The sequence below is a fragment of the Oculina patagonica genome, chromosome 2 (assembly GCF_052425735.1).
Source record: "Oculina patagonica isolate OP01 chromosome 2, crgOcupat, whole genome shotgun sequence".
Taxonomy (NCBI): domain Eukaryota; kingdom Metazoa; phylum Cnidaria; class Anthozoa; order Scleractinia; family Oculinidae; genus Oculina; species Oculina patagonica.
This window is the reverse complement of record NC_135759.1, coordinates 30,866,846-30,883,649: the sequence shown is the minus strand read 5'-3', so window position 1 is coordinate 30,883,649 and position 16,804 is coordinate 30,866,846. Positions and strand designations below refer to the sequence as shown.

Below are 16,804 nucleotides of genomic sequence, written 5' to 3'. Positions count from 1 at the left end.
TTTTTTCTCGAGAAAGTTTCATAGATCATTTTTGCAGCGGCATCACTGGCAGGGATAGAGCTACTTTTCAATTTTAAAAACGGTGTATTTTTTACATATTTAGAGCTTTTATTGTAACTGTTACTGAAAATCCATTTTATTGGAGTGACAAATAAAATTTATTTATTTATTTATTTTTGGATTATTTGTTATTTTCCCATCAGTGGTAACTATTTTGCGAAGACTACTTTTTTTCTCTAGTTTGATCTCAGTCTCTAAATTTGGGAAGAATTTTTTTTACCAAGTTCTTTTACGAGAGCGAATTATTGCGCCTTGTGACAGTAGTGTTACAGTCTTTTTTTTTAATCTAAAAAAAGTTTAAGATTTTATAGATATTAAGGTCGGGTGATCGAAAGAAAATGAAAATGAAATAAAGGGAAAGGTATGATTAACGTTTGATTACGCATGTCACTAAAACTCCTAAACGGAAAGGTTTGATCAAGGCTTGTAACGTGTTATTTTATGCCGTTTCTCTCGTCTTCCAAAGCTTGGGTTGAATTTTTTCTATTAGTACTAGACATAAAGCCTTGAACACAAAATAATGCTCTTGTTTTCTTTATTATTCTACCTTACATGTTTTAAATTTGCTTTACTTCACAAAGCGTCAATAATCTAACATGACAGAGAGGTTATTCTTAGTACATGATTTCCTCTCTTTCGTGTCCCCAAATTTGTAAGGATTTTCCGATCCTGAACTAAGTGGTTATTTGACACGTTTCTACTCTATTCTATTATATTCTCATAGACCCAGCTCGTCAGGTAGCGCACATTGGCATAGACGCCATAATAGCCTTTTGTAGCGCAACCGTACCCCCAGCTTGTAACTCCCTCGAGGTACCACTTGCCATTGGACTCGCACACCAAGGGACCCCCACTATCACCTAGACAGGCATCCACTCCTCCCTCCTCAAAACCAGCGCAGATCATGGAAGGGCCATCCACACTTATTCCGACCTTACTATACGAACTAATACATTCATCCTTGGCAACGATTGGTACTGACGCTTCCTGAAGATAGTCTGGTAGGGCAGGTGGGGATGTCCCGTCCCATTCTTCTAATGTTCCCCAGCCTGTGATGTAGCATGTCTTGCCTGGATCAATTTCGGGTAAAGGGAGGCACACCAGCCCGACACTTGTGCCAAGTGTCGCTTTGGTCTTCAGCTTTAGGAGCGCGATGTCGTGAGCCAATGTATCAGGGTAGAAACTCTCATGCACTATAATCTTTTCAACCTGCAGTTCTTGCGCAATGTCGGTGATTTTGTAGGCTCCCATCCTACATGTACATCAAAATAAACACAATTAGATAAAAAAAAAACCGCCAATAAAGAAAGGTAGTTCAAAATATATAGAAAGGTACAAGAACAACGAAAGGGACCAAGAGAGGATGAGGGGAAAAATAAACGTAAATCTACCCCAATTGTAAATTTCGTCGTCTCTGCGGCTCAAAATACTGTTACTACTGACGTGGAGTAACAATCAGCGCAAAACTCTTCAAATCGCTCAAATTCGCCATTATGAGCCTTCTTTTTTACTGGTCTGGTTTATACTAAAACAGTTTCTCACCTCAGTATCGGTGAAAAGCTTCCATTTCGGTGAATAATTTTTAAATATCATTAGAAAATAAAAACGTCTAAGCAAAGGTAAAACGCTGAATTTTCCTCTTAAACTCCGTAAAAGCACTAGTACAGATAGAATCAGACAGTGATTTCCACTACTTAGCTGAGAAATATTATTTAATAATGATCATAATCATCAGCCTAATTTGAATATTACATTTTGCTTGAAGTGAGCAGCATATTTTCTCGACGATAGCAGTCTGATTAAGTCTTCAATAGGAAATATTTTCAATTCTTGCCTCTCGCGTACAACGTTTCCGTGTTTGTACCTATAGGAAGGCTAGCCAGATGGCTTATCAGTTTATGCACTTGAGGAGTGTTGCTTCTCCCCTTCCTTTTTTGGGATAATAGTCATGTAAACTGTGCAGTCTAAGAACACTATACATAAGAAAGTAAGAATTCAACCACGTTCCTACAAAATCCATGGAGTTTGATTTCAGCTAGACTGATTTCATATCCTTAACTTCTCTAATAAAACATTATTTTTCTTTCTTAAACTCAGTTTTGGATGTAGATTATCCCCGTACTTGGTCCGCAGTCAGGGAATGTCTTGTCACAGGAATTAGTTTTTCGGACCTTTGCCAATTTTGTGGACCCGCGACATTTTACCTGCGACACGCGACATACGCCGATAAGACTTATTTTTCTTTGTAAATACTAGTTATGCAACGCTTTCGAGTGGTATACTATGGAATATCCCACGAGTCACTTATATTTTCTTGGTATACACACGAGCCTTTAGGCGAGTGTGTGTACCAAGAAAATACAAGTGACAAGTGGGATTTTCCATAGTATACCACGAGAAAGTGTTGTGTAACTATTTTATACCATGCCATAGAAAATACGCTTACTAAATTTCGTCGCGAATACAATCGCAGCGCACGATGGGAAGGTTGGGTTGAATATCGTCGAATATACAACGGCTTTCCTGTATTCTGATTGGCTGTATTTTCTATGGCATGGTATAAATAGGTATATTTGTACTAAATAAACTTTTAATTCGGAAAGCGCCTCGCATCGGTACTCACGTGCCGTTCGCGCTCTCCCCTTTGGGAAATACCCTTGCCTTTTTTTAATTTTTAATTTTTTAACTATGTACATATTTATGTCATTTTCCCAATAAATTTAATAAAAAATGTTAAAAAAATTAAAAAATTGTTGAAAAGAATTGCATGACCTAATTAAAGGTTTTGTTTGATTTTCCACTTGCAGCGCTTCTGTTATTATACTTCTGTTATCATTGATGAAAACTTTCCTGCGACTCCCGCCTAACTTTCCTTTCACTAGTCTACCTAAACAACCACGTAAAGTACAATCGCCAACCTTACAACAATCTGGCTTGGAGATTTACCACTAACACATTGAGCAGCTGTCAACACCCATTGTTCCAAAATAATAGATCCACCACAGAACTGCGATCCTCCAGCATGGGCCAGCATAGCCTGCCATGGCCAGCTGCCATTTTGGGCCTGGGTACCACCCACGATACGAGTACCGGCGGACCTGGAACCACAGCTGGTAGCTTATAACAGTAAAGAACATGAAAGTGTCATGACGACATTAAGGTCATTACCCTGTATTGCATTGCGCATCCTTACTGCGCAGAATTTTAAGCGTCATTAACAAAAGCACATAATATGCACATGCACATGATATGCTTTCAATTTAAGTCCCCTTAAGGTAATCAACCATTTGACAAGGTTTGGTTGAAAATCTGAGTTCAGTTCTATATTTCGCTTGCTAACGAAACATTTTAATCACTGTTACCAATTCTAATGCTACAAGAGCATTTCTCAAAACCTTGCCTGTCTGGCCCGATTATATAAAGAGGCAAACAGCTGCAGTCGATGGATCCTTCGGTGTTTTGTCTTTTTCTTAGAAAGATAAATTGCTTTTCACTCATAAATTTGTTTAAGAATCATTTTACCTGAAGTAGTTGGTGGCGGAGGTGCGGCGGTTGTCACCACTGGAGGAGCAGTTGTTGGCTGATTATCTAAAAAAAGAAATGACAATGTAGCATGATCACACAAGACGAACCTAAGAATCAGTGAACAGTTTATATGTTTTAAACATCAACTGGTACCACTATGACTGCCTAGATTCTAAAAATATAACTTCCAAATAACTGAGCCACAATACAAAATACCTTTACCCAGAGCCACTTTATAATGGACCGAGAATGTCAAATTAAAGCTCTAATACTTCATCCTTAGGGAACTATCATGAGTCTTAAAAAAGTAGAGTAGAGAGGAGAAAAGGGTAAGGCGGTTTATAGCGTAATATGTAGTTTACATTGAAGCGTTGTAAAAGTTTTGTTATGGCAAAATAAGTAAGAGGCCGAAAACATGACTCACTTAAGTGTAAAAAATTGACTTCTTTCTTTTTAAAATCAATCTAAATCAACGTTTTGAAAGAAAATGTGTCACTGAATAGCAAATATAGTAATTAACCACAAAACCAATTTACAGATACACGGCTGATCCGAAGAGTGATTGTTTTTACCGTTGCTAGAAAATATCAACCTTACAATAGTATCAGCGAATAATGAAATATGACTTGACAAAAAGTTAATTATTATCTTTAAAAAAAAGTTTTATTAATAAGAACATTGAAACAAACGCAGCGAATAAGCGAGTTCATGCCCCCATAGAAACAGATATGTCCTCAGGAACTTTAAAGAAAAGATCTAGGCATATCTTTTTAAGAAGATTCCGTGCTTATTTGATGTGCTTAGTCTTGGTTGGGAATAAGTGCGGATTTCTGTTGCCAGATAGGAGTAGTTAATGGAATGGGTGTGTATGGAAATGAGGTAATGAAGTGAACAGGAGTGATTATTTACTATTCAACTGGTTGTATTCCACAAAAATTCCCGGCATTCATCATGGGCTATAAGTTTTCCTGTTTCTTAGAAAGAGCATCGCACCGGTACCGCGGAAGTCATAGGTTCAAAATTCCATTGTAGCCTTAATTTTTTTCAGGCTAAAAATACAATTGCTTACACAATCAATCATTTCATTATAAAATAATGTTGCACAATCGCACTACATAAAAATCGAATTAGTTAATGTTCTCCTTAACAAGACATTTCACTAATAAATTTGATCGAGCATCAGTTTACCTGAAGTAGTTGGAGGAGAGGTGGTTGTCCCTACTGGAGGAGTAGTTGTAGTAGTTGTATCTAAAAATGAAAAGATAATGTTGCACGATCAGAAAGCACATAAACATCGAATAACGTATTGTTCTCCTTAACAAGACGTTTCACTAATAAATTTGATCGAGCATCAGTTTACCTGAAGTAGTTGGAGGAGCGGTGGTTGTCCCTACTGGAGGAGTTGTTGTTGGCTGATTATCTAAAAACCAAATGATAATTTCGCACGATCACACTAGACGAACTTCGAATTGATAAAGAGTTAATATGTTTTAACATCGTCTATTATTCATCTTCCGAATTAATAGATTACAATATATAAGTTTGAAGTGGAGGAGATCAAGTGGAATGGAGTGGACTATATATACCTGGACAATGTCCCCACAATCCTTCATAAATAGGGGTCAAACTGCACCATGGTCGAATCCAATTATTGCTGGTACATCCGCAGTATGTTTCACCTTTGTACTCGAACGGGAAATGACAGCAGTCTCCTTCTTTAGTCTCGACGGTGTTACAGCCTATAAATTAGTATTAGACAACGTTTAAACTGAGTCATAAGATAACATAAACACTTCACCGTTATAAAAAAAAACCCGGTATTTTTGTCAATATTTCCCCATTTTATTTGTAAGAAAAATAACCAAAGTTAGAAACGTATTGCTTGATGATGTTATGACGAAATCAAGAATTGGAGGTGATGAAAGCATTGTTATCGGTAGGTCAACCTACCGTAGAGCTTTTTTGATTTTCATTCCTAATTTCGACAATTTATCCTTACTTTCTCCTCCCGAAATTTGTATTGATTTTTATCTCTCCCAAGATATTTTACTCTGATCACAATTTAAGCTGTTTTTGTTTTTAAAAAATTAAGAATTTTTTAGTTGCTTCTCAGGTACGCTTACAAAACGAGCTTTATTCAGTTGAAGATTCCTGGATGAGTTAAGAAAATCCGCTGTTTAATGTAAAAGTAACATTTTTACAATAAGTATTTTCGGTTTGCTTTCCCGTATCATTAAAGTACTTAGAATTACAGTGCTAGCGAGCCAAAACAGATCATTTAAATGAGTGCAACCAGTTTCGAATGCTAAATCACAACAAACAACCTTGTCTGTCTGGTCCGATTATAAGAAGCAAGCAGCCGTTTAGATCCTTCGGCGTTTTGGAAAGATTAATTTCTTTATGATACATATATTGTTTTCCTTTACAACAAGCTTGACTCATAAATTTGTTTGAATGTCAGTTTACCTGAAGAAGTTGGAGGAGAAGTTGTTGCCTGATCATCTAAAAAGAAATCATAATGGCAGACAATCAGACAAGAAGAACAACGAATCAGTGAGCAGTTTATGTGATTTAACCCCTAAACTGTTATCAAAATGACTGTACACACATTACCATGTATATTGGCCTAAATCCTCCAAATAACTGAGCAACTATATTATTAATCATTTAGCTAGCATGAACAATTTGGAGAGGAGGAGATAGAGTGTTGGGCCTTTGCAAGTTGATGTCTAATACTCTTACCCAGACCCTCTTTATAATGAACCAAAAGTAACAAAGTTATTAAAGCTCTAGAGCTTCATCTTCAGAAAATTCGAAACTAAGAAAAAAAAGTAGAGAAAGGGGGAGGAAAGGAGAGGACTTTTTTACGCGTATAATACAGTTTAAACTGGAGCGTTGTTGATTGATAGCTGTGTAATGGAAAAGAATATTTATTTTTAATAAAAATAGTAACAAATATACAAAGGTAGCTGATCCGAAGGGTGCTTGTTACTTTACTGTTGCCTTATGTATATCTTGAAAAGAGACGACTTTACGATTTCAGTTTTTAAAGAAACAATTGTACTAAATTTCAAACAAAGAAATTTAAATTCTTTAAACGAGATGGGTCTGCATAATTATATGCTCATTTTTTACTAAATTTCTCACGCCCGCGTGAGATATCCAAAACAACCGTGTTTGCGATCAATTCTTATACCTTGAGAACGTACATCTCCTGGAAAATATTTTTGGTCCAAAAGCTTTGGTTATCAATTTGCAGAATACCCAAATCCAGGTCGATTTTTTTTTCGAATAAGCGAATGTTTTATTCCGTTTCGCCGCCTAGCGCATCATAAACCAGAGCTTCTCGATGAATCAGAATGTCTCATTTTTATATCTACCTCTGGAAATTATACTAAAAAATAGATATACCTGGACAATGTCCCCACTTTCCCGCATAGAAAGGGGTCAAACTGCACCACGGTCGAAACCAATTATTGCTGGTGCACTCGCAGTGCTTTTCACCATTGTACTCGAACGGGAAAACACAACAGGCTCCTGCTTCTGTCAGGACGGTGTCACAACCTAAAAAAAAGTATTAAAATGTGTTACCATAAAATTTTTAAAGAAATTTTAACAAAATGAAATAAAATAAAATAACAGATTCTGAATAGTTAGAATGTAGGGATAATTGATGGTGTTTTGAAGGGCGATCGAGAGGTAATGATGAAGGTCCGTAGCTGAATCGTAGATGTTTTAAGCTACTCTTTTTCCTTAATGAAATTTGTCACTTTCTAAGCGCATTTTGCTTTGACATAAAGTCAAGCTGCTTTTGTATAGACAAACGTTTAAAGTATTTGATAGTCGCTTCTAAGACAAGCTTAGAAATGAGCTTCAATCACATAAAGTTTCCTGGATGAGATAGTCTGCTCATTTGATAAATGAAGAAGGAAGGGTTTAAGCATTTTCGGTAAAATTTGCTACTTGCTCGTATCATAAGATTACTAACTAGCGACCTAAGAACAGATCGTTTAAAATGGGGTTACTGAATTCAGTTAGTTAGCTGATTGAAATACAATACAAACCATTTGAAACAGCGTATGTCAACGCAGATAGCAACAAGCTTGCCACGATATTCATCTTCGTTGTTCTGGATTCATCCACAACTGAAAATGCGTAGAAACAGGAACGGTGTTAGTTTTTTTATAGTAAACGTACTCGTTTTGTATTTATGAAGTCTATTTAGTCGTGTTTGTATATACTTCAGAACCATTTAGTTTGTATAATATCGTAAGTGGGGGGAACAGTTGCCGCTTTTCAGAAATAATGCTCTTATTGTTCACAAAAGAAAAATGTTTAAACAAGTTTGTTTATAAGTGTGGACCATTAAGAAGAAGCCTTCAGGGAAAAGAAACACCTTAGTTTATGTTTGGATTATAAACAAAACACCAAAGTTTATAAGGTATAAGACAACAGGATTTAGGGCGGTCTCGTTTCAATGTTTGGAACTAATCATTTACTTGGAAGCTTATTAACCCTCCTCATGCCCTCCACAGTTTCCTTAAGTTCGTCGACTGAAGCATATGAACTCGGCTAAACTGGAACTTTTCACTGCCGACTTTGTGGCGAACCTATGACAATAAAAGAGAACATAAAAGAAATTCACTTGCACTTGAAAAACATAGAGCATCTGAAGAAACATTTACAGGCCGGGAGCAAAATATTAAAATATAGAGAAATCATTTTCTCTACCGAGGCAGCTATTCAAATAAAAGTCCATTTAGCAGGGCCATTTACCTGTTTACTTCATATTATTTTTAGCTGGTGATCCTATAGCTATTAGTGAAATTTCAATTTCGCTCAACATACAGAACTTACACCGGCCACTTACTGCGAGAGACCTGTTTAACATTTAGATGAGAGTCAATATAGCAAACTTTGTTTTTATTTATATTGATGTTTCCCGCCCCCGTGCTACAAAATTTGTTCCCTTTCTCTAGGTTTTCGTAAGCACGGCAAAGGCATTTCGGCCACGTGGTTATGTTAGGCCCTTTAAGAGGTCAAAAGTATTCTTAAGGGCCTGTTTATATGGAGGAGAGTTGTCCCTGGTAGGAGGGTTACCCTCCATACCGAGCCACCCCGGGCGAGAGAGCTTTTCATACGTTTCTTTATAAATAGCTGCGAACTGTTTATATGAGAAATTGCAAAGTTGGCTCGGGGGGCAGGGCGACCCTGGGTGGAGGGTCACTCGCTTTGAAGGTAGGGTGACCCTGGGGAGCGAGCCAACTTTTTTCCATATAAACAGTTTGGTTATTTTCGCCTAGCCTACCAGGGACAAGTTGACACATACAGAGCATGCGCAAACGCTGCAGTCGACAAAAACAAAATTGCAGATACATTTAAATCGAAGTCGCCGGTAAATTTGTCCAAGAAAAGGTCGTGGTCGATGTTTCAGCGTTCCTTAATAAAAAAAGGCAGACATAATAGAAGTTTCAAAACAACTCTCGCCAGTCTTTTGAACCAAGAGGGCCAAGTTTTGGCTCGGTCAACAGGGACAACTTTTTCATATAAACGCTCGGCAAAAGATAGCTCGGGGGAGAGGGTAGCCCTCCTACCAGGGACAACTCTCCTCCATATAAACAGGCCCTAAGAGAGTATTGCGACAAGATCACGGGACATGTGAGGAAGGGAAGAGAACGCTCTTATTGTTCACAAAAGAAAAATGTTTAAACAAGTTTGTTTGAAAGTGTGGACCATTACGAATTTGCCTCGAGGGAAAAGTAACACCTTAGCCTTTTTTATTATTTCATGTAAAAAATCTTAGTTTATAAGGTTTAAGACAACAGGATTTAGGGCGGTCTTGTTTCAATGTTTGGAACCAATCTGTTTACCCATGCTTGGTGGTTAAAGGTTCATCAATCACATGAACTTGGCAACACTAGAGCTTTTTACTGCCGACTTTATGGCGAGACTATAACAACAAAAATGGACATCAAAGTAAATTCACTTGCACTTGAAAAACATAGAGCATCTGAAGAAACATTTACAGGAGCAAAATATTAAAATAAAAGAAATCATTTTCTTTAAGCAGCTATTCAAATAATGGTCCATTTAGCATGGCCATCTATACCTGTGTATTATATATTATTTTTAGCTGATGTTTCTACAGCTATATATTAGCGAAATTTCAATTGCGTTCAACAAACAAAACGTACGCCACTAATACTGCGAGAGACCTGTTTAACATTAAGACAAAAGTTGAAATAGCAAATTTTTTTCCCGTGCTACAAAATTTTTTCCCTTCCTCAAGGTTTTTTACGGTTTTCCACCAAGAGGTCAAAAGAGTACTTGCGACAAGATCATGGGACACGAGAGGTGGGGAAGAGATACCCGTTGATCAAGCATCCAAGATATTCCAGGAGTCCTAACAATGCTGAGCAATCACTTTCCTTGCCAAAGAATATTCAAGGGAGACGGAAATAAATATCACACTAATATTTTCAAAACAGTGCTGTTTTAAAATTTAGGTTGATACTCTGATATTAAAATGGCACACTTGAAATTTACTCGCACTTAAACATAAAAAAAACTGCAAAAACATTTCAAGTGGCTAAAAAAGATAGAATGGAAAATATTTCTTTAAGCAGTTATTCAAATATTAATCTTGGTCCATTTAGCATTTGTCCTGCGTACTTTATACAATTTTTTGCTGGTGTTTTCATAGCTATTAGCGAAATTTTAATTTTGATCAGCGCATAAAACTGACGCAACTTGTAGCAAAAAAAATATTGCAGAGACCTGTTCAGCATTTTTGATACAAGACGATAAACAATACTTATCATGATCTAAAAAAATTAATAGAGCCCCCTCCTGTTTTTATTAGTATTTTCTTTCTTCTCTTTCCCAAGAGTTCAAGCTTGTAAACGTTGTCTTAATCGCTTGGTAGAAACTGATGTACGTCGACAAAGGACAAAAACGCTTTATTGACGATCTTCTGTAAACATCACGTCTGAAACATCCTATCGCCTACCTGTGTGTTGTAGCCTCCATATATCTCAAAACGTCACGGAATAAAAAATTCCGGTTATGTTTTAAAGCGTTATTACTGTTTCTTCATAAAATTATTTTAACATACAAATTGATCCATATTTCTTTTCTTTAATAATTAGCAGCATGATTGTTCTTTTTGAGACCTCAAGCTAGTATGATAGCTGCTGGGCATGATAAGGACCCTTGTGTGTGTAGCCATGGAAAAAAATTGGGAAAACATCCGGGAAAGGGGGGCAGGGTGGAGGTAGGCTTATTGTGTCGTTGATAAATCAGTTTCCATAGTAGCAAGGTCGTTCCTTTTAACCTCTCTAGCAATCACAAACCGACAGACTGAAAAGGTTCCCTTTCATATACCTCGATAGGAAAATAGTACCCCTTTCACATACCTAGGTACGGGTACTGCATCTCTTTTCTTAATATTTCACTTGAATAACCCCTTAAAAACTTAAATGAATCGACCGCTCGGTAGGTCTGTTCTAGATATTTTGAAACGTCCTTTAAAAAAACCTAAGAAACAGTTTTCCCTTCCCTTCAGTATACTTCAACTCGTGAAATCCCTACCCATGCTCATCCCCACAGCCGCTTGCAAGTTCCTTGTGCCCCAGGCTTTGCCCGCTAAGGGGGACAAGCGGCTCTGGGGACGAGAATGATCCCCTCAGCCCTTAGGCTGAAAAGGTACCCCCTTCGGTCGGAGCCTCCCTCCTATTGGGAGTGCTCACCAACGGAAAACCTAACATGTTACAAGAAAGACTAACTCGTCGGCAGAAAATCTCTATCTTCAGCGTTGACGTCTACGGTGTACAAGTTAGCCTTCCGGTTCGCGCCTCCAAGCAATGATTCTTTTTCACTGGCCTTGTGTTCATTTCCAAAATAGAGAACATAATGCTGCAAGATAAGGATGATGTCGAATAAAAGTGAAACTACAGCCAGGGCCATCTTGGGAATGTTTCCAGTCAGTTGATCGTTACTGTGTTCAATGAAGCAGTACAGATCCATTTGTAGCAAACTAAGAACTCCACCTCCAAAGTCAAGGAGCACTCCACCAATATGAAATCCGACTGTCGACTTGCGCTTGAAATTAAGCCACAATTGAGGATAATTCTAAAAATATGAGAAAAAAATCAAACAGTTCATGCGTCAGCTGTTGTAACTCACCAAACTCACTCTGAGAGGTCAGTATAATAAATGTAAAATGGCCTATTTTTGTACCCCTGCCTAATGTGCTAGAAATTCTACCAGTAAGAAAGCAGTTTGTAAAAACGACATAAGCTAAACTTCAAATTTCAAACGTTTTATGTCTCTTGTATTAAATGTCAATCACATTAACCATCACATTTGCCACACATTTTCAAAGCTTTAGACACATTCGGTTAGCCTGTATAGCACTCAGGTTACCTTAATTAGCACCCGGTTAGCCGCCTAAATTAGCTTCGGTTGCTCGCGGTTAGCCTTTATATTGGGGGTTTTTTCAACTTCAACTCGAATAAATGTGTTGTTTCAACCTGCAACCTGCAAAAAATACCTGCCGGTGCGGCATTACGCTTCGCTTTGTAAAGGTCCCGGGGTATCCAATCGAACGTTCGGTAATCGAACTCAATCGAACACCAATCGTTCGATTGGGTTCGGTAATCGAACATAATCGAACTCACAATAAAATTTGGTCAATCGAACTCAATCGAACGTTCGATTACCGAACAGTGAACAATCGAACTTAATCGAACGTTCGATTACCGAACAACCAACAATCGAACTCAATCGAACGTTCGATTACCGAACTCCTGTTTGTTTATACTGCGTACATATTGTACGGTGCACCGTTCCCCTAATCCTTTTTTGGTGATTCGCCATACCCCAGGATAGGGCGATTGTCTGCACAATAGCCAACAATAGCCACGGGCACACCAGCGACGCGACGTTAATTCTGCATCGATTGATTTCAAGAGCCACGGCTGGGGCAGTCGAACAACGTACTCGTCCGAAACTAAAGTCAATTTTGCATGCAAGTTTTTTGCTTATTACGACGATTTCGATCTTAAGAAAAAAATTGTTTTACTTGTTCACTTGTTATTTTTGTCATCCATGTTTTAAGCACTTCCTCCAATGTAATTGTTGTCATGCTGGAAATTGCTCTTCTCCTGTTAACGTCGCTTTTGGCCGCCCTTGAGGGCTTGGACAGACTGATGGCGGCAGCGTTTTGGATACTAGTAATGATTCTTCACATATTGAACACAACTGCCTGTGTTGCAGTGAATGAAATGGTGCAACTTCTGTTTGAGTGTAAAGGTGAAAATCATGGCAGAAACCATATCCTTCCTTCTAATATAGAAATGTAAACAATAGTGCATTTCAGTTCAGTTTTACCGTCGTTTTGTTCTCTTCTACCAAATATATTTTACTTGACATTGACATTCAGTTCGATATTTGGGCGTTTTTATTTTTATTTCATTCAATAAAAGTCGATTTTGATTAGTCCTGCGTGATTTACTTATCAACTGAGAGAAAGATTCCGAACAAAATCGAACCCGATTGTGTTCGATTGTGTTCGATTATGTTCGATTGGTTCGATTGGTTCGAAAATCGAACTCACAGCAAAATAGATGTTCGATTTTGTTCGATTACCGAACCCAATCGAACGATTGGTGACGATTGGGTTCGATTGATTTTTGGTTCGATCTTGTTCGATTGGATACCCCGGGAAAGGTCCGAGCGATTTTAGAAATATGTTAATTTTCACTCATAGAACAAAGCCAACATGAGAATGTAATGTACGAATGATAAAACAATAGACATGGTTTCCAAAGTTTTGGCTACCTGTGACATTCCATGCATGTAAGCATCTATTTGTTGACTGAGGCTGGCAGTATACCGACAATTTGAGCCGCAAGCCACACTGAAGGCGTCCTTAAAATTTTCCTATTGCAATGAACAATGATGAAACTCCCCGAAACGCAGTTACATGTAAAATGTTAATCACTGCCACGTGAATTGCTGGTTCCAGCCGAGTTGTATTACAGTTCTTGGCTATTTTCTGAAGAGAAATTTACATCGTTGCTTATAGATTTTTTTAATGGTATTCAGCCTTTTCCTTCCATGAAATTTGCATACCATTTTATTTCTATTTATGTGATTTTATCAATAATATTTTATGATTTTCAACATTGATTTACATTGCAACTGGAGAGATAAGTCTCCAAGGTGACTCCAAAGAGGATCCAGAATATCGACTTACCTTATTTCTTGAAACGTAAATATTTTTAATATATTTTAGGAAATAAGAACCTATTTCCAGATTTTACGCTAAAGACGTTCTTAGAGGGTAACAGGTTCTTAACAATGTGGCGGCTTTGCCCCCACAAAAATGAGATTCTTATGTGCGGGTTTTTACCCCGCAAATTGAGCAATACTGTTTGAGTGTCAAAATAATAAAAAGGTTATAAATTTATTGCTTTTGTAGTGTGCAGCTTGCTTAGATTGATAATTTGTAATAAATCTATTTTTAATGTCCGAGGTTTTCATTTATCAAATTGCACAAAATTTTGTCAGATGGCCTTGGTTGGAGTAGTCACACGGAAGGTTGATTCATTCCGTTTGTGTATTTGCATTTTCACAATAAATGTGATGGGGAGATAAATTAAACTCTTACAAACAAAAATTCGTGACTCAAAAATTCATGACTCAGTGAACAAAGGTTGAAAATGAGAGGTCTCAATTTGACCAAGGCCGGGTAACAGTTAGCCTGCGTAGCTGGCGGGATTCGCGAGTGAGCGCTTTGCTTATGCTTACGGTTAACGGCGGAGTCGAGCTGCGAAGCCGCGAGGGAATTGCGTCTGCGCCGCTCACGCACAAGGGCTTTGCCCGCGATTTTTCTCGAGCCGCGCTTATCCCGCTAGCTACGCAGGCTAGGTTACGGTGTATTTACTTCTCTGGTGAAAACGGTAAAAGAACCTCGATGAATAACTTACCGTTCCGAATGAAGAAACCATTTTCACGTATCCACAGTACTGGAGGACCAAAAGCCACGAGCCGACCCCAAAACAGCGAAGAACAGTGAGGACAGCCAGAGCAAGCAAACAACAGATACAAACAACGACAGTGCTTCGATGAATTGTCTGCGATCCTCGGTCGTACCTCAAGCACTGTATTCCCTGGACATTTGTAAAGATAAACGCTACGATAACAAACACGACATCCGTCAGCTTTACAGGGTTGTCTTCGTTCGAATTTCCAAGGAGAAGTTTCGGGTCGAAGAAGACCGTCAAATTGTAAATCATGTACATCACATAACTGAGGAGAAGATAGGCTAACGAATCGAACGAAAAGCCCACCACACATTTTCGTCTCCAGTTTTCGTATATCTGTGGGAAAAAGGATACTATCCAACATGAGAAATAACCCCAGCCAGCCACATCGGCCAAAATGACGAGAAAAGCCGTGTTGGCCATGATTGTGTGTGAAGACAAACTGCGGTATACAAAAGCCGCGAACGTAACCTAAAAATAATTTTAGTTTTAATTTAGCTCCAATTTATGACAGAATTTTATTAAACTCCCCCGAGGCTTTGAAATGACTTCTTAACATTCATCTTGAAAAAACCACGCCTCATTGACTGATGAAGTCTGGATGATATCAGACCAAAAATTTCACGCTTTTATAAATTTCATTTGCGCTCCGAGTTTGGAAATAAGAACCCTATTATTTATATTATTTGGCCGCAGCAGGGGTTTCCTCAGCTGGAGCTGTCACTGACAGGCTCCTGGTCACGCAAGGTATATAGATGTACGAAATTACCTCAGAACAAATGTTTACTAAGATAAAGAGAGAAAACCATTAAAGAGGTAATAATAAGCCAAAAATGACAAGGATTATTAAGATTCGGGAAGTTTGAACGGGATTGCAGATTTTTAATGTTAAAAATCAAGGTTAGGATTTTCAAGACGCCCTCCGTGAGAAAGCTCCTTAAAAACTGTTCTCTTTATTGTCAGATTTTGACCAATGAAAATTTCTCGATTGACCGAGTGTTAAACTAAAAAAAAAATCAAATTTCTAGCCTCTATGCGGCTGTTCATTGTGCTCGTCACGCAATCATCTCTCCCAGAGTAGAGTAGAGTAGAGTAGAGTAGAGTAGAGTAGAGTAGAGTAGAGTAGAGTAGAGTAGAGTAGAGTAGAGTAGAGTAGAGTAGAGTAGAGTAGAGTAGAGTAGAGTAGAGTAGAGTAGAGTAGAGTAGAGTAGAGTAGAGTAGAGTAGAGTAGAGTAGAGTAGAGTAGAGTAGAGTAGAGTAGAGTAGAGTAGAGTAGAGTAGAGTAGAGTAGAGTAGAGTAGAGTAGAGTAGAGTAGAGTAGAGTAGAGTAGAGTAGAGTAGAGTAGAGTAGAGTAGAGTAGAGTAGACTAGTAGAGTAGAGTAGAGTAGAGTAGAGTAGAGTAGAGTAGAGTAGAGTAGAGTAGACTAGTAGAGTAGAGTAGAGTAGAGTAGAGTAATTGTTTACTAGTTGAGACATATAAGTATTCTGTTTTCAAATCCGTCTTGAGCTCAAAAGAATCCAAGAATTATCGCTGACTGGAAATGCCTCCCCTAGGGGATAGTTACCTTTAGTTCTTTAGACTCCTTTTAAACCAACGTTTTTTAAGTATGGGAAATAAAGTTATTCATTCATTCATTCGTAAATCTTCTATAATCGCGTAGTGTTTTAGCAAGTTTTAAATTCTTATGACTTTTAATAGTTTTCTGGCGGTGTGATGTCGTAAGAGTTTTACCGACTTTAATACTTATGGACAGTAGATGTAGATGCAGTTGTAAATTAAATTGTCCTGTTAATAGCTTACATAGGAAAAAGTCTAGACTCGCTTACAACATCTGGCGCATTTTCAGTGACTGCTCAGTAAATAACTCAATGTAAGGAGCCTGTTGTCCAAAGCTTAAATTTTAATTATTTCTCGTTACAGATTTTTTAACGTTTGTTCTGGAAACTTTGTGGCAAATGTCTTAACACAAAAAAAGCTTTATTGACGATCTTTTCTAATATTCTCATCACCTGCCTGAGTAATCCTTTTATATATTTATCAAAAGGAAGAAATACCTTCGGTTATGTTTTAAAACCCATTGTTATTGTACAGTCGAACCTCTCCTTACGGACACCTCTCTAATACGGACACTTTGCTCCGTTTCTTCGGTGTCCGTATTAGAGGCTCAAC

The 16,804-nt window shown here is 37.9% G+C and overlaps 2 protein-coding genes across 4 annotated transcripts; both read right to left on the bottom strand.

Moving 5' to 3' along the window:
• Window positions 1–590: 590 nt before the first annotated feature.
• On the bottom strand, window positions 591–8,623 carry LOC144644092 (trypsin-1-like). 3 transcript variants are annotated; one of them, XM_078503509.1, is made up of 10 exons: window positions 8,085–8,621; window positions 7,650–7,730; window positions 6,997–7,149; window positions 6,052–6,087; window positions 5,172–5,324; window positions 4,946–5,005; window positions 4,774–4,833; window positions 3,583–3,648; window positions 2,979–3,177; window positions 591–1,312 (listed from the first exon to the last, which is right to left on the bottom strand). In XM_078503509.1, exons 1-10 carry the CDS (start codon window positions 8,107–8,109, stop codon window positions 763–765), a joined length of 1,383 nt encoding a protein of 460 aa, XP_078359635.1. In that variant the 5' UTR covers window positions 8,110–8,621; the 3' UTR covers window positions 591–762. The 3 variants fall into 3 exon arrangements, with proteins under 3 accessions (XP_078359635.1, XP_078359636.1, XP_078359637.1); XM_078503510.1 differs by having other exon boundaries at window positions 8,101–8,620; XM_078503511.1 differs by lacking the exon at window positions 4,774–4,833 and having other exon boundaries at window positions 8,085–8,623.
• LOC144644094 (cystinosin homolog) lies at window positions 7,721–15,075 on the bottom strand. The gene is made up of 3 exons (XM_078503513.1): window positions 14,577–15,075; window positions 11,370–11,715; window positions 7,721–8,195 (listed from the first exon to the last, which is right to left on the bottom strand). Exons 1-3 carry the CDS (start codon window positions 15,054–15,056, stop codon window positions 8,173–8,175), a joined length of 849 nt encoding a protein of 282 aa, XP_078359639.1. The 5' UTR covers window positions 15,057–15,075; the 3' UTR covers window positions 7,721–8,172.
• Between the last annotated feature and the right edge of the window lie 1,729 nt (window positions 15,076–16,804).